At 54.9% G+C, this 14,331-nt stretch overlaps 1 protein-coding gene across 4 annotated transcripts in view; it reads right to left on the reverse strand.

Annotated features, from left to right (window-relative positions):
* Window positions 1–5,670: 5,670 nt before the first annotated feature.
* The window catches only part of FBXO21 (F-box protein 21), a 34,439-nt gene continuing 25,778 nt past the window's right edge, over window positions 5,671–14,331 (reverse strand). For 2 of the 4 annotated variants that reach the window (XM_028527730.2, XM_028527728.2), the window contains exon 12: window positions 9,567–9,754. In XM_028527730.2, the coding sequence (XP_028383531.1) occupies window positions 9,567–9,754 (188 nt within the window). Of the gene's footprint in view, window positions 9,755–14,331 lie in introns of all 4 variants that reach the window. The other 2 variants (XM_028527727.2, XM_028527729.2) reach the window with 2 other exon arrangements.

The raw sequence follows: 14,331 nt of genomic DNA on the forward strand, positions 1-14,331 counted from the left end.
GCTGAAGCACAGACAGCATCCACTGGGTGGATGGGACGTGGGTTACTCACCGTTCTGGAGCTTGGGAAGCCCAAGGCCCAGGCCCCGGCAGCTGCTGGTGAGGTCCCGTGCAGGAGTCCTAACGGCAGGCAGGCGGGCGGGCGGCGTAAGGGGTGAGGGCGCTCTCTCAGGTCCCTTTTATAAGAACACTAACCCCACGAAACGGAGAGAGGGCTCCGCCCTCATGACCTCATCCCCTCCCTGAGGCCCCACCTCCAAACACCACCACCTCCGGGGCCAGCTTGCAGTACGCACCTTGCAGGAGGGCACGCACGTTCCATCAGTGGGTGGCGTTGTCCCGAGCAGCTTGGGTCTCGCAGTCAGGCCGAGCTGGATGGGATCTGGCCCCTGTGACTCAGTAGCTGTGTCAGTTTGGGCAAGTGCCTCAACTTCCCTGAGCTTCAGCTTCCTCGTGTGTCCATTGGGGTCATTCTCTGTGCCAGCCCCAAGTGTGCCCGGGGCTGGCACGGAGCAAAGGCTCGGGAGAGCCTGGGCTCCGACACGGCGTGAAGCGTCTGTGCGGTGGTGGGGCAGCGGGCTCGGATCACGGGAAGGTCAGTGACTTCATCTACCTTTCTGGAAGCGTTCACCTGCCCCGTGTCGGCCGCGGTGGGCACAGCTGTGCGTGTGAATGCTGACTGCAGAGGCCCCCCCTCTGCCTCCCACTCGGGCCCACGGGGCGGACGGGCAGGAGAGTCTGCTTCATCGGAGGCGAACACGCCAGCCAGCCCGGGGCGGAGGAGCCACTGCCCCCCAGCCTGGCGGGCTCCGAACAGCCACAGCGTGACACCTGTGGCCACCTCAAGTCTAAACCCCCTGCCCCCTGCCCCCGCCCCCCACACACACACTTGATCCGGGCCGGACTACTTCTCTGCTAACCCTGTTTCCCACATCCTGAGGTTCGGGTCCTGACAGCGGAGGATGAACAGGCTTGCTGCAGGGGAGGACCCTGGTCCTGGGCCCAGCGACCCACGCCGAGCGCTGGCAGGCCACTGGCCCGTGAGCAAAGCTGATGTTTTCGGGGACAGTATCAGCTAAGGCCAAGGGACCTGGCGGAGCCCCAGTGCGCAGTTTCTCTGGTCCGTACACAGGACTGCCGGCCGGGCCTCTCAAGATGAACGCTTTGAGGTCTCTAACCACTGAGAGCCCTTTGGGGAGAGGGAAAGGTGCGTGAGAACGTTTCTATGCTCCGGTGCTCAGAGAACAAAAGCCCGTGAGCCCAGACGGACGTGGAGGGCTCTGTTACACAGCAGCACAGCACAGACGGGACATTGGGAGTGAGAACTGGCTGGCTCATAAGAAACGTAAGCAGGTTGGTATGGCCATACCACTGGCTCTGCAACCTGACCGGCCCCTGGAAGGTCAAAGTGTAAAGCACAAGAGGGGTAAAGGGCTGAGGGCACGACAATTTCCATGCATCGGGATGTCAGTAGCTCATTCACACGATGAGGCATCCTCAGAAGCAGACAGACCCAAACAGAATTGCTGAAGTAAACACTGCCCCAGACCGACCTGAGGTCAAATCAGTGTTCTCGGCCAATGCCGTAGATTGAGTTAGGGCTCTTAAAATTTTGTTCAGAGCCCTGGTTGATGTGGTTCAGTGGACTGAGCACCAGCCTGCAAACCAAAGAGACACCAGTTCGATTCCCAGTCAGAGCACATGCCTGGGTTGAGGGCCAGGTCCCCAGTAGGGGGCGTGCAAGAGGCAACCACACATTGATGTTTCTCTGCCTCTCTCCCTCCCTTCCCTTCTCTAAATATAAATAACATCTTTAAAAAATTTTTGTTAAGAGGGCAGACTTGTCTTAAGTTATGTTCTAACCACAAGACAAAACAACCCCCTCCCCAAACGAAAAACCCCAAAGGGACACGGGGAAACTTTGGGAGGTGATGGCTAAGTTTTACCCCTGGATCGAGGTGAGGGTGACACATTCGAACATGTGTGTCCATGTGCAGATTTTGTAGAATTACACCTCAAGAAAACCAGGGGCGAAGAGCAACCTCCCTGCAGGTTTTGCACAGGGAGTCTCCAAATTTCGAGGGCCGAGACCACTGAGATAGTGAGGGAAACACTCCCTTCCCCTCAACAGAGCAGACACAAGCAAGAACAAGGGAGTGGGTGAGGGTGGCCAGGAGGCGGCAATGGCGCAGCCGGTGAGGAAGGCGTAACAAGGATTCTGGACCCCAATAATAGAGGATGATAATGTTAGCAAGGCATTTTGTGTAAGGCAAGAAAACCCTACAGAAGAAGCAATGTGGGGGCAGCTGAGACACCGCCCCGGTCAAGTCCAAAGGCCCAGGCCTGGGTCCCTGCCCTGAGTCACCTGCCAGTTCAAGTCCCGTAACTCGCTGTTTCCATGTGTTAAGTGTCAGAACAAATGACCAAAGGCCCTTTCCTTTCCAGATTCTCTCATCTCGTGGAAGCAATTTAGGAAATAGTTTCGTACGAGGGTAGCCATTACCCAAAAAGTCTTATAACTGCCTTATCTTATATGCCTCTTTTATAAGAGGCAATAACTCAAACTAACCAGGGTGTGTGTGTGTGTGTGTGTGTGTGTGTCTTTGGTTGGATTTTTTTTTTTTTAAGGAACATTTAGGAGATTCTGGAATCAAGTCATTGTAACACTAAGCAAAGAAGAGTACATGACGCATATGCCAAAAGGCCTTCAGAACAGACACTTCAGCACTTCTCTGTGGCGGGAGTGACCTCCAGGCACAGACTGGGGCACGTTAAAAGGTACTCAGAGCAAGAAAGCCCTGGCCAACCAGGGGAATGACACAGACGGCAACTCTTCCCAGTGCCACCTCCCAGGTGGGACTCGATTTCTCACTGGGGCAGTATCGCCCCCAGAGGGAAAATCTGGTTTGGGGGGAGAGAGAAACTATTACTCTTTTAACGTGTGATGCACAGATACACACGCAATACCTAGGTGGGTAGTAGTTATCTGTGGTATTAAAGTCTCACAGGGCTTCACAGCAACTCTATCGCCGACAGCCAAGAGATGGGAATAGCTTGAATGTCCTTTAACAACTGAATGGATAAAGTGCAGCCTGTGTACACAATGGAGTATTATGCAGCCATGGAAAGGGATGAAGGATATCAATCAATCAATATACACTATGACGTGGCTGGACTTGGAAAACATGATGCTTGGTGATAGAAGCCAGACACACAAAGGACACATACTACATGGTCCCTTGTACACGCAATGTCTAAAATAGGGACACCCCTGAAAACAGATGGGACACTGGGGCCAAGGGAGGGAGGAATGGGGCATTTCTGCTCCGTGGGCATGGCTTGCCTCTGGGGTGAGAACGTGTTTTATCTCTCCGCGGTGGGGGGAGGTCATGTAACCCTCGGGTGTATGAAATGCCACTGGTCTGTACACTTTAAAATGATTCATTTTACATTACACGAATTTCACCTCAATTGAACAAAAGGTCAAGCAATTTCCTGGGGGAAGAGGATCAAGAAAACAGTTGTCTAAAATAATGGTCCCGGGGTGGGGGCGAGGGGCGCTCCTGGAAGAAAGGCTGGGAGGCTGGGAAAGCCGGGGTGGGGCGTGGCGCTGTGGGGAAAGCCGCACCGCCTGGATGGAGAACGCCACCAGGTAGTCCCGGGAGAGGACCAGAGAGCTCTGAGACCTTGCGACGAGAGGGGCTGGAGACAGGAAGGTCAGGAACCCATTCAAGGTGACCTCTGACTTCCCCCAAATTCAACCACCTAAAGAAGAAAGTCCATGAGGAATCCTGCCATTTTGGGAGAAGAAGAGACGTCTAACCAGGCGAGGATTCTGTAATGCAGACTGTCCCGCTGGTCCCCCCCAAACCTCCTTCCTTTACTCTGAGCTTTAAAAAAGATATTTTTTACTTATTTTCAGAGAGAGAAGAGAGGGAGAGAAACATCAATGTGTGCTTGCCTCTCAGGTGCCCCCTGCTGGGGACTTGGCCCATAACCCAGGCGTGTGCCCTGACTGGGACTTGAACCGGCGACCCTTTAGCTCGCGGGCCGACACTCAATCCATGAGCCACACCAGCCAGGTCCCGGTGGACCTCTTTTTCTAAGTTCACTAAACAACTTGCTTTAGCCCTTTCCATTCCCCAGCCAAGGTGACATCATCATGCTCAGATATTTTTGCACAGCCAAACAGGAAGTGGAACTTCCTATGGAAACTTGAACTTTGAAACAACAAAATGCCCTGCAAAGGAGAAGCTCTGGGACGCAACCTAGACTCCACGGTGTGTCCGCTGAGCTGCCGGGAGGCCAGGCGACACCCGTGGCAGGCCGGGGGGCTGGAGAGCCTGTTTGTGGGCTGGACCTGGTAACACTGTCACGTGCATGTGCAAGGTGAACCCCTGTACTGCAGCTGGTCTTGGGAAGCAGTGGAGAAGGGGAAGAACGGGGCGTGAGGGCTGCTCTTTGCTGCTGATGGTCAGGTGGGACGCGAGAGATGAACTAGGCAAAAATGAACTGAAACGAAGAGAAGCCAGACACCCCAGCTCCCGATGCTGAAAAAGGCAACGCGTGGCGTGGGTGCACCCACAGTAAGGGGTGGGGGTGGGAACTCACTCGGCTCTGCCTCGTCGGGCTAAGGTGGCCACCATGAGGGCAGGGGGGAGAGAGAGGCATGGGATGGCGGGCGGGGGTGGGGATCCAGTAGACTGGGAAGGTCTGGACTATCAGTCAGACGACTGATAACACACAGAAGGGTTAGCAGCCTGCCAAGTTTCCAAGGGCATCATCACCAGGGGACCTCAAGCTTGTTGTGTGAAGTCCCAGACTGGCCCCCAGAACCCGTACCTGGCTGGACGGGGCTGTGAGTTACACAGCCACCAGGGAGGGGCACCCCAACACCCACCTGCGATGTCACTGGGGAAGACGTGTCCCAGAGGGCAGGACCGGGCGTGGGGGCACTGTGGAGGAGGGACGTCTCCCAGACAGCATCGTCTCCACCCCTCCCCCGTGCCGCTCCCACAGCTCGGGGCTTCACGACACCCCCCCCCCCCAGTGGCCCCTCGCCACTGCAGGAGCCCAAGGGTTTGGGCGTGTGGGTGCAGACACAGTGGAGGCGGACAAGGTGGAGGCCCAAACTTCATTTCCTCCTGGGCACACAGGCCGCTGGCCAGCCTCCTCTCCTTCCCTCCCGCGCCACCTGTTGCAGCGACCAGTGAGGAGAGCCCCCACTGCCTGGACACCACACTGTGGCAGAAGCCAGTGACAGGGGCAGTGTTTGTAGCCAGAGCCAGCCCGAGTTACACAGACTGTCCCCCGCCTCCCCCGCCCCTCCCGGGCCAGGAATCAGGGGCAGCAGCTGCCCACCATGGACTCCTTCTTCCTCCCCGGCCTCCCCATGGGAATACAAGTGGAAGTGCTAAAGGCCACTGTAGCCTCAGCTCACAAGGCCCCCTCACACACGTGCCCCCAGGCTCAACACCCCCGCTCCCAGGTTGGACAGAGATGGCTCCAGGGTGCTCCTGAAAGCTGCTCACTGAAGACAGCAGGGTCCCCCTCCCGCCGCCTCCCAGCCAGAGTCGTAAATGACTGCCCCAGGGCCGCTGTGCCTACCCACTCCCCCACCCGGTGTTACCGCCGCAAGAAAGTTCTCTCGTGTTCAAGCCATTGTATTTTTGGGGGATCTATTTATTACAGAACTAGCATTACCCTAATACAGTCATTGCTAAATGGCCATAATACATTTATGCGATAATTGCACATTTTAATCACCAAAGGAATGTCCTTTTCTCTTGATTCTAAGTTTTCAGAAGTGAAAGGTTAGAAGGTAAAGTTGCTGCAAGGCGAAAGGTAAAAACATTGCGAGGTAGTCGGTAGTGTGGCTGTCGAACGCCAGGTCCCCCCTATGCACGAGCAGAGTGCGCAGCTCCCCATCGGGAGGGCGGGATGCCGGGCAGGCCCCGCCCCCGGCTGGGGTCAGCAGATAGCAGACGGCGGCTGGCGGGCCGCCTCCCACCTTCGGCCTGCTTCTGTGCAGCCCTCGGGCTCAGATTGTAGTTTTGTGTGTTTTTAAAAACAGAGAAGAGTGTGTGACAGACTGTGTGCAGTCCCAATATTCACTACCTGGCCCTGCCTTGTAGAGCTGCTGTGAGGGCCGTCCACGTCTGGCCAGTGCCTGGCTCAAAGCAAGCAAGCGGTACAAAGTAACACATGCAATACAGCTACTAACGTCCCCAAAAATACACGGCCACAGGGCTGACCCCTCACTCCCTCACGGTGGGCAGTCTCCCCTCCCCTCCCAGGAACAAAAGACAGACATCTCGATTTTCACGGTCACGGGATACTGAAGATACTGTTGAATGAAAAAGCTGCTGGTGGTTCAATTTCACATATCTGGAGTAAGAAGCAAGAGAAAAAAGTATTTCCCTTCACAGCAAAGGGACATGATGGTGGCAGGAGACAGCCTAACACAGGGACGCGCGACTCGACGTGATACATTAGGGAAGACCGAGACATCGGACGCTTTAAAATTAAGACGAGGCGTTAAGTAGATGTGGGAAAACGTTAAGCTGATTGCGCGACAGCGTTCGGCGCGGGGTTTTTGCGGTCAAACAATTCTGCGGGGTGAATGCACTTACAGTGGAGATCTACAGTAGGTTCAGGCAGAGAGACGGCATAAAGGCGGCCTTGCACAGTCCGAGCGGATGGATAGCACTCTCAGACGCGACGCTGCGCCCCACGGGGCTGACGCGGAGGTGGACTCGAGTCGGGCGTGGCTGGTGGGCTGGCTGGCCTCTCACCGAGACGGTGCCTCCCGAAGGCGGCCGGCACGCGCTGGGCCCAGGGACGCCGCGTGCGTGCGTGCGTGGGAGGGGCGTCCCAGGGTCGATGACGTCAGGAAGATGGGATGCACCACACGCACCTGAACAGTCACGTGGCCCGACAGCTCGTCACAGGCCGCTAGGAACGCTGCGGCGCAGGAGACTGGTGACGGTACGGCCCGCCACCTGCCCTGTCCGCACAGCACGCAGCGACAGCAGGAAGGAGGGGGCTCCGCGGGACGTTCCGGACGGGCTGCAGGGCGCGCAGATGTCAGGGCGACGCCCACCACACTCCGGGGCTTCCCTCGGAGCCTCTGCCGTTCTCGTTTCACAAACGCAGGCTTTGACATAATCGAAAAGCTGAAGAAGTCTTTGCTTTATAAGCAGATACTCTCAAGATTACTAGCGAGCTTAAAAAATTTCGCGTTTGGCAGGAAAATCACAGATGAAAGATACCCTGTGCGCTCACCAATGTTAAGAAAAATTTCAGCAGGGCCAACTTTTGCATATTTTGATCAGAAGAGAAGTGAGAGACATTCTGCTGCTTGTCGCGGTGGGTCTTTCTGTTCCGCAAGGAGACGGGGCCGTTTCCGCGGCCTCTCCAGCGGAGTCCCACTCGCTAACATGGTACAAAAGGAAATCTTGGCATTCGTTGGAAGAGAAAAGAAGTTACTACATCCAAATATTTAATATTTTAACATTGCGAAAGTTCTACTTTTATAACAGGGCTTTTTAAAGTGGAGAAAACTTTGGAAAAATTTTAAAAAGAAACTTACTATTTATTAGAGTACAGGTTCCAAAACACATTTTTAGAAAAATATAAAGTGCCCAAGTACCAGCTGACACAGGTGCCCAAGGCCTCCTGGAGCCAAGAGAAGCATTCACAAGATAACATGTAAGAACAGTCTAGACACATATTTACAGGGGAAACCATCTTTCTGGGCTTTGACGTCCCTCTGCGGACAAAGGAAACCCACCCGAAATGCGACCGTCACAATTCCCAGCATGCCGCACGGTTTCTTAGTGTTGCGTCGCACTAGCGTTCGCTCCGCACTTCCTACTTTCCACCTTCCAACAAGAGTAGTGTGAAGCCCCAGCCTTGGGTGGGCCGGGCGCTGTGAGTGGTCACAGTGTCAAAGGCAAGTCCAAACTGTCTAGATTTGACGGGGGACATGGACACTGGACGACAGAGAGTTCAGGTGGAGGAAACTGGCTGGTCGAATCTCCCTCTCTCGCCAATGACTGCTTAACTCAGTTGTCGACTGCTATCAAGTGCCCACTGCGGCCCCCAAATCTCTGTCATCCTTGGGTTTCTAACAGAATCAACAGGAGGCAGTCGTCAGACGGGGTGTGGACACACTGCATGCAAACGAACATCGGCAGTGAGGGGCGGCTGGATCACCGTCTCCTGGGGCCCCACTCGCTAGATCGACTGGGTTCTTTCCAACTGGGAGAGGGAGTTCGGAGGCCCTGACTCCAGGCCCACCGGGTCGTCTGGCTGCAGACCTGGCTGGCCGGAGTGGCTGCATGGACTCGGGACCTTCCACACCGTTACTAAGAGCACAGAAGAGAAGCCACTGCGGTCTGAGTAGGAAGTGGGGCGGCCCTGTGGGGCCGAGAATGGCTGCGTGCTGACGGCTTTGCAGCCGTGGCGACTTGAGAGCGCAGGTTCCACCTGTTTCCTTGCCCACGGACCAAAGACTCTTCAACTGAAAGACGGTTCATGTATTTCTACCCTAACACATTCAAAAAGGTTTGGCGGTGAGTCGTGGGGGCGTGAAGCCTCCTCTTTTCTTTTTTTTTTTTTTTTCATTTTTAAAGTTCATTATTTTTTTTTCCTGCTTAAAAAAGCGAAATCTCGTTTTTGGGTCTTTGGAGACTGCGCAGGAAAATTTCTAAAAGCATACATTTTAACATCAGATTGTACCTCCTACTGTAAAGAGAACCCATCACCGATTTAAGTCTACTTATGATACTGAATAGTTAAAAATTTTCTTAAAAAGTACTTATTTTAAAGGGAGGCATAATAGATGAACATAGAAAAACCCATCACCAAGGCCATTATACATTTTCTCAAAGAATTTCATGTAATAAAATGGAAAACTAATGATTCATAGAGATAGAGGCATACATCCAAGAGGGAAAACTGTTACTCTCCTAATTCAAATACAGAAAAAGATAAATGCTTCAAATCTGTTTCACAGAGAAAAAATAAAAGCAAATGATTCTGATTACCACTAGTTTGTTAATCTCCAAGATCACCTAGCTTCACCTCCGAAAAGCGACTATACTCGGGGTGCCAAGACAAAGCGAGAGCCCTTCCTCGGGGCTGAGCGTGCCCCGCAGAGTGGCCAGAAGAGGAACTACTGCAAACCCATAACCCGTCTGCCCAGCAAACACAGTGTTCTGAGACGGACGTGCGACAGAACGGAAAGTGAGTCAAAAAGGAGGTTACAAGAGTGTCGACTGTGAGACCTCGTGAAGGCAGACTGTCACGCGCTGTCACCACAGGACACGCGTACAAGCCATGCCACTGAATGTGGGGCCTTCCAGACGGACTCAGGGTGCAGGTGCAGAGCGACATTGCCTTTGCAGCTGGAGGAGAGCACAGGCTACCTAGACATAGGGGGGCACCGGCACCCCTGGCTAAGTGGGTTTCTTGGGGAACGAATCCAGAGGGATCCGTGAGACTTCTAGAATCCTGTTCTCTTGGAAGATAGCAGCAGCAAAGGTGCAATGTCCTCTCTCAGATTTTACTCTGCGTTCTCTTTCTTGGCACTGTAAATATTCTGCACCGTCTCGTAGACCGACTCCAGGTCCTCCGGGTACCGGAGCTCTAGCTCTGCGTTCGGGATGTAGTGAGTGCCCGTGAACTCTGAGAAATAGCGTCCGACGTCGGGGTGCGAGATTTCTTGAGGCTCCACGTTATATTCCAAGTTTTCTGTTGATAAAGAGGCACATTCTCATTAACAGGGACTTTGCTGCAGCATCTTTTATCCAGAGACCTTCCTAGCAACGGTCTGAGGTGGAAGAAAGAGGATGACATGTTTATGGAACGTGGAAGAGCTGACAGGAAAAAGGCAGCAAGCGGGAGTCAGGGCGGAGCGATGGTGGCCGGGGGCCCCCAGCAGCTCCACACCAGAGAGAAGCACCTTCCTACTCTCGGAGCAGGGGGTCTGGCTCCAGCGGCCTCTCGGGGGTGCGCGCACCGGAGACTCACCTGGTCCCTCCGACTTGCTCTAACACAGACCTGCAGACCAGGGCGTCCCAGCCAGCTCGTTCTCGCCAGTGGTGTAGCTTCTAAAGCCCCCACCGTATCTGGTGACCAGTCTCGTGCCTGCATCCTTCTTGTCTACTAACGTGAGCCCCCGGCATGGACCCCACTCTCCACCCCAGCAAAGTGTGGAGAGCCCTGTTCTGAAGAAGGTCAGCCGTGCACCTTTTCTCTCTCCCCTCTCTTCCTTCCTCTCTGTGTACACTCAGGAGCAGCTCGGTGCTGGCCAATGCCTAGTGTCTGAGAGCTGAGAGGAGGGCAGGAAGGTCAAAGCCAGGCTACAGTCACGAACCTGTAAGGACAACACAGCGGGCAGCGGCTGCCCAGAATCTTAACCATGGGCCCAAAACAAGAAGCACCAGAAGCGCAGACAGAAGGCGGAGAAGCCAAGTGCAGAGGGGGGGAGGGGAGGACAGTGGCTCCCTGCTCCCATAGCAGAACATGCACTGACCCCAGCGCGCCCACCCACCTGGGCCCCTAGCCAAACAGGAAAACGGTATTAATTTTAAAAACTTTTTAGAGGAGAAAACAAGGTAGTGAAGTTGGTAACTATGTATTATGAGGGGAAAATAAATCTCACCCTACTAAGCAGCATTTCTGAAATATTTACTAGACCAGGAATGAGAAAGCTAAGTGTTACAAATGTAACTGAGCAAAACATTCAACAGGGACTACTCACACGTCCTGGAAACACCCTGAGGAGTCTTTCGACTCCCTTGAAATTTTCGGATAAATGTGTCTGCTTGTTTAACTTTAAATTTGCAAGCTACCCCAAAATACACGGACACACCCCCGGAAAGGAAAACTACGGAAACACTCCCTGGGGGCAGCTGTCCTGTCCTGGTCCCCTCCGCCCCAGGGAGGAAACCGCTGTCAGTGTGAGTGGGTCTCTCCTGTCCTCTACGAACACACAGACACGATCTACACGTAACTGCACTCGAAGAAAGCCAGGTATTGTTTTGGTTTTGTTTGTTTATATAAAACACACCATAAGTGTTTACCTGCAACTGGTCTACTTAACTCAAGCTTAGTGTGCCACAGTCCGGGTAGACCCCGATGTACCAGTCCTCGGGCATGGCACTGTTCTGTGGCAACGGGACCGCAGGCCCCGTGGGCGAGCGTGTCTCTGGTGGCGGGGCAGGGCTGAGGATGGAACTGCCAGGTCAGGGGAGAAAGACGCGTGAGATTTTCACAATTTAAGAGAGAGCACCAACCCACTCTCCGAAACGGGTTCCTATCTTACGCTCCCATGGCCCGAGGCAGGGGCCTCGCACATGAGCCAGCACGGGCAGACTGCGGTGGCTGAGCGTGTGTGTGGAGGGCAGGGTGCGAACCCGAGTCTGGAGCTGTCAGACAAGTGACAGAGCCAGGAACTAACGCTGGGTGAGGGTGCACAAGTACCACGCATTCCACGAGGTGCTTCACGCACGAAACACGTGTGAAAACCAGACGTTCGCCTCACAGTTGGATTCCTGACCTTCCAAGTGGGCAGCTGACTAAAGTTCAGAGCACCCTGGTTTGCCACAGCACCGAGAGGCCACAGCACCGAGGTCGGGGAGGGGAGCTGGGACAGGCACTGTGCCCCCTAGTGCGAAATGACCACTAGGCCAGATGCTGCATATCCCTCCTTGGGATTTGGGGTGACCACTAGCACCCTGTTTGGAAAATTCCCTCGATTGTGCAGAATACGATGACTCGAAGATGTCGTGATGCACATGGTTCATGATCTACTCTCCGACTCTGGAGAACTGGTAACAAGAGCAGGATTCATTACTGCGTTCTGCCCAGGTTACTAGGGTCATGGAGCCCAAGTCTGAAAATCTGGGTCAAGAAAAAGTTGTAAAACAAAATAATTGAATGCAAGTAAGTGAACCCAAAAATGTAAAAAACAATTTAAATAGGTGTTTTAAAAATTTAGCCTCTCAAGGTCTCCCACCGGCTAAATACGGGTTAATTTGGACAAAAAAATAATAGCTTACAGTGATTGTAACACATTGACTAAATAAAAACACAGGACTCCGTGGGAGGAGAGGGGAAGGAGGGCTGGAGTGGAGGGGAAGGGAGGGGAGAAGGGGAGGGGAGAGGAAGGAGGCAGCGCTGGGGAGGGAGGGGAGGCGGCGGGGAGGGGAGCCCTGGCTCACAGCAGCAGAGGGGTCGCAGCGGTGGAGAAGCGGCCGTCTGCGATCCACACACAGTAACCCGGGCGAGGGGACCGACAGGTGTGAACGCGAACACAGACGCTAGGACACAGGATGGCTTCACAGGCTTCTCGTTAACCACACAGGGAAGACAGTCCCTTATGGTGAGTCATGGTCTCGGCCGGGTGACCCAAATCCGCCTCCCTAGCAGTGAGACGTGGAGCAGCACACAGGGCATCTGAGGATAAGTATTTTGGCCAAAAACATGGACCCAATCCACCCAAGCCTTGCACCAAGCTCCCGGCTTCCAGAGAACACACCGGCGAGCGCACAGTGGGACTTGGCCCGAGAGCTCAGCTCGACAGTCAACAGGGGGACCGGCCTGGCCTCTCCCAAATGCCCAAGTCTCGTGAAAAAGAGAAAAAAGAGGAGAAAATAACATGAGGAATGAGAACCTGTTTGTCTCTGCTCTCCCTGGGAGAGACTGGAGACGGAACCGGGAAGCGCGCGCGGGAGCCCTGGCGGGTCCTGACTCAGACCAGGGCAGACGCGCAGCGGAGGCCAGCGGGAGCCCACAGGGCGGGGCGAGCATCGGGAACACGGAGCCCCTGGGCCAGCCTGACCGCAGGTGCTGGGGGCTTGGGAGAGGCGGGCGTGGGCCTCGAGAAGAGCCGGGCACGCAAGTAAGGTTCTCTCACACACACGAGTGACAGTAGCCGGCTTCTGTGTCAACAGGTACCGAGGCCGTAGAGGAAGGGGATGACCGGGGAGTGCCACAGAGCGACAGAGCCCTGAGGGGTGCCACCTGTCAGGCCAGGCCCTTCCAGGGGAGCCTGTGATGGGGCTCCCCTCCATCTCTGCAGCCCCACAGCCCAGCAGCCAGCTGACAGGTGACCCACGCCCAGGAAACCCTGCCCAGGGCTGACGGGGTCTCCGCCCAAAAAAAGTGGATGGCTGCCCTGGGGTGCAGCTGGGAAGTTAAGACTTTTCTAAAAGCCTCGGAATTTAAACTTTGAAAAGGCAACGCACTAACATCACCCCCGGCCACATCGTCCAATCCCAGACGTAAGGGATGTGCAACCGACAGCCAGGTGTCAAACCTCCTCACGAAGTCACTGCACTATCGTGACTCCAGACCTGGCCGGCTTATGTAGAACGCAGGCAGAAATGAATTCTTGAGATGATGAAAAGTTCAGGACACAAGAGGCCAAATATCAGTTAGCCCATTTTCAAGTTAACGCAGATGTTTCTAGAAACTCAAGTATCAAATACTGAAAGTCCTGAGAGCCGCCCTACGTAATGGGGCAGTTTGCATGCGGTGAGGCCAGACGCGGGCCCGCCACCTGGCCACGGGACAGGCCCTTCGTCCCCGGATGCGCTCTGTGACAGGCGGCGTGAAATGATCACCGCGGGGTGAGTGGGGGGCACAGAGGGCCCACAGGCCACTGAGGAACTTTCACACCGTGTTGACGTTTAGAAACCGTTTGGATGACTTTCCGTCACAGCTTGGAAAGGTAAATAAAACCGCTGTCAGCGCCTCGGTCTGACACGAGGCACACGGCAGCCCCCCTTAGAGCCTCCTCGCCACACTGACAGAGGCCGACGCGACCCGTGGTCTCAGTACACAGAACTGCCCTCACTGCCCGGGGCCATCTCTCAGTTTCTGGTGGACTAACCACCGATGTGAAACTTCTGAGACGCTCCCATGTCTAACACTCACACGAGTGCCTGGACCGGAACGTCGCTCTGACTCGGTCGCACGTGTGTCTGGGGGGCGCGAGGCGGCGCGGCACGACGGCCGGGGACGAGGCTCCGCCGGGCTGCCGGGCTCAGGTGCACACTCTGTGAGTTAGAGCTTAGACAGCCCTGCCTGCCTCAGCTTCCTTGTGGGGTGCACGGGGATGGCGGGGGCGATAGAGAAAGCGAGTGTTTTCAAACGGGGTGAACGGACATTAGAACTCTGCCTGCCACAGAGCAGCACGGTATCAGCACCGGTGTCATTACTGAAATGAGCGCTGGGACTGCCTCCACAGGCGGGCACGGAATGCATCCGCCCTACTAAGTGGAGGAAGAAAGAAAAGGGGGACACCCGGGCTGCTGGGCTGT

Source organism: Phyllostomus discolor, chromosome 13 (assembly GCF_004126475.2).
Source record: "Phyllostomus discolor isolate MPI-MPIP mPhyDis1 chromosome 13, mPhyDis1.pri.v3, whole genome shotgun sequence".
Lineage (NCBI taxonomy): Eukaryota > Metazoa > Chordata > Mammalia > Chiroptera > Phyllostomidae > Phyllostomus > Phyllostomus discolor.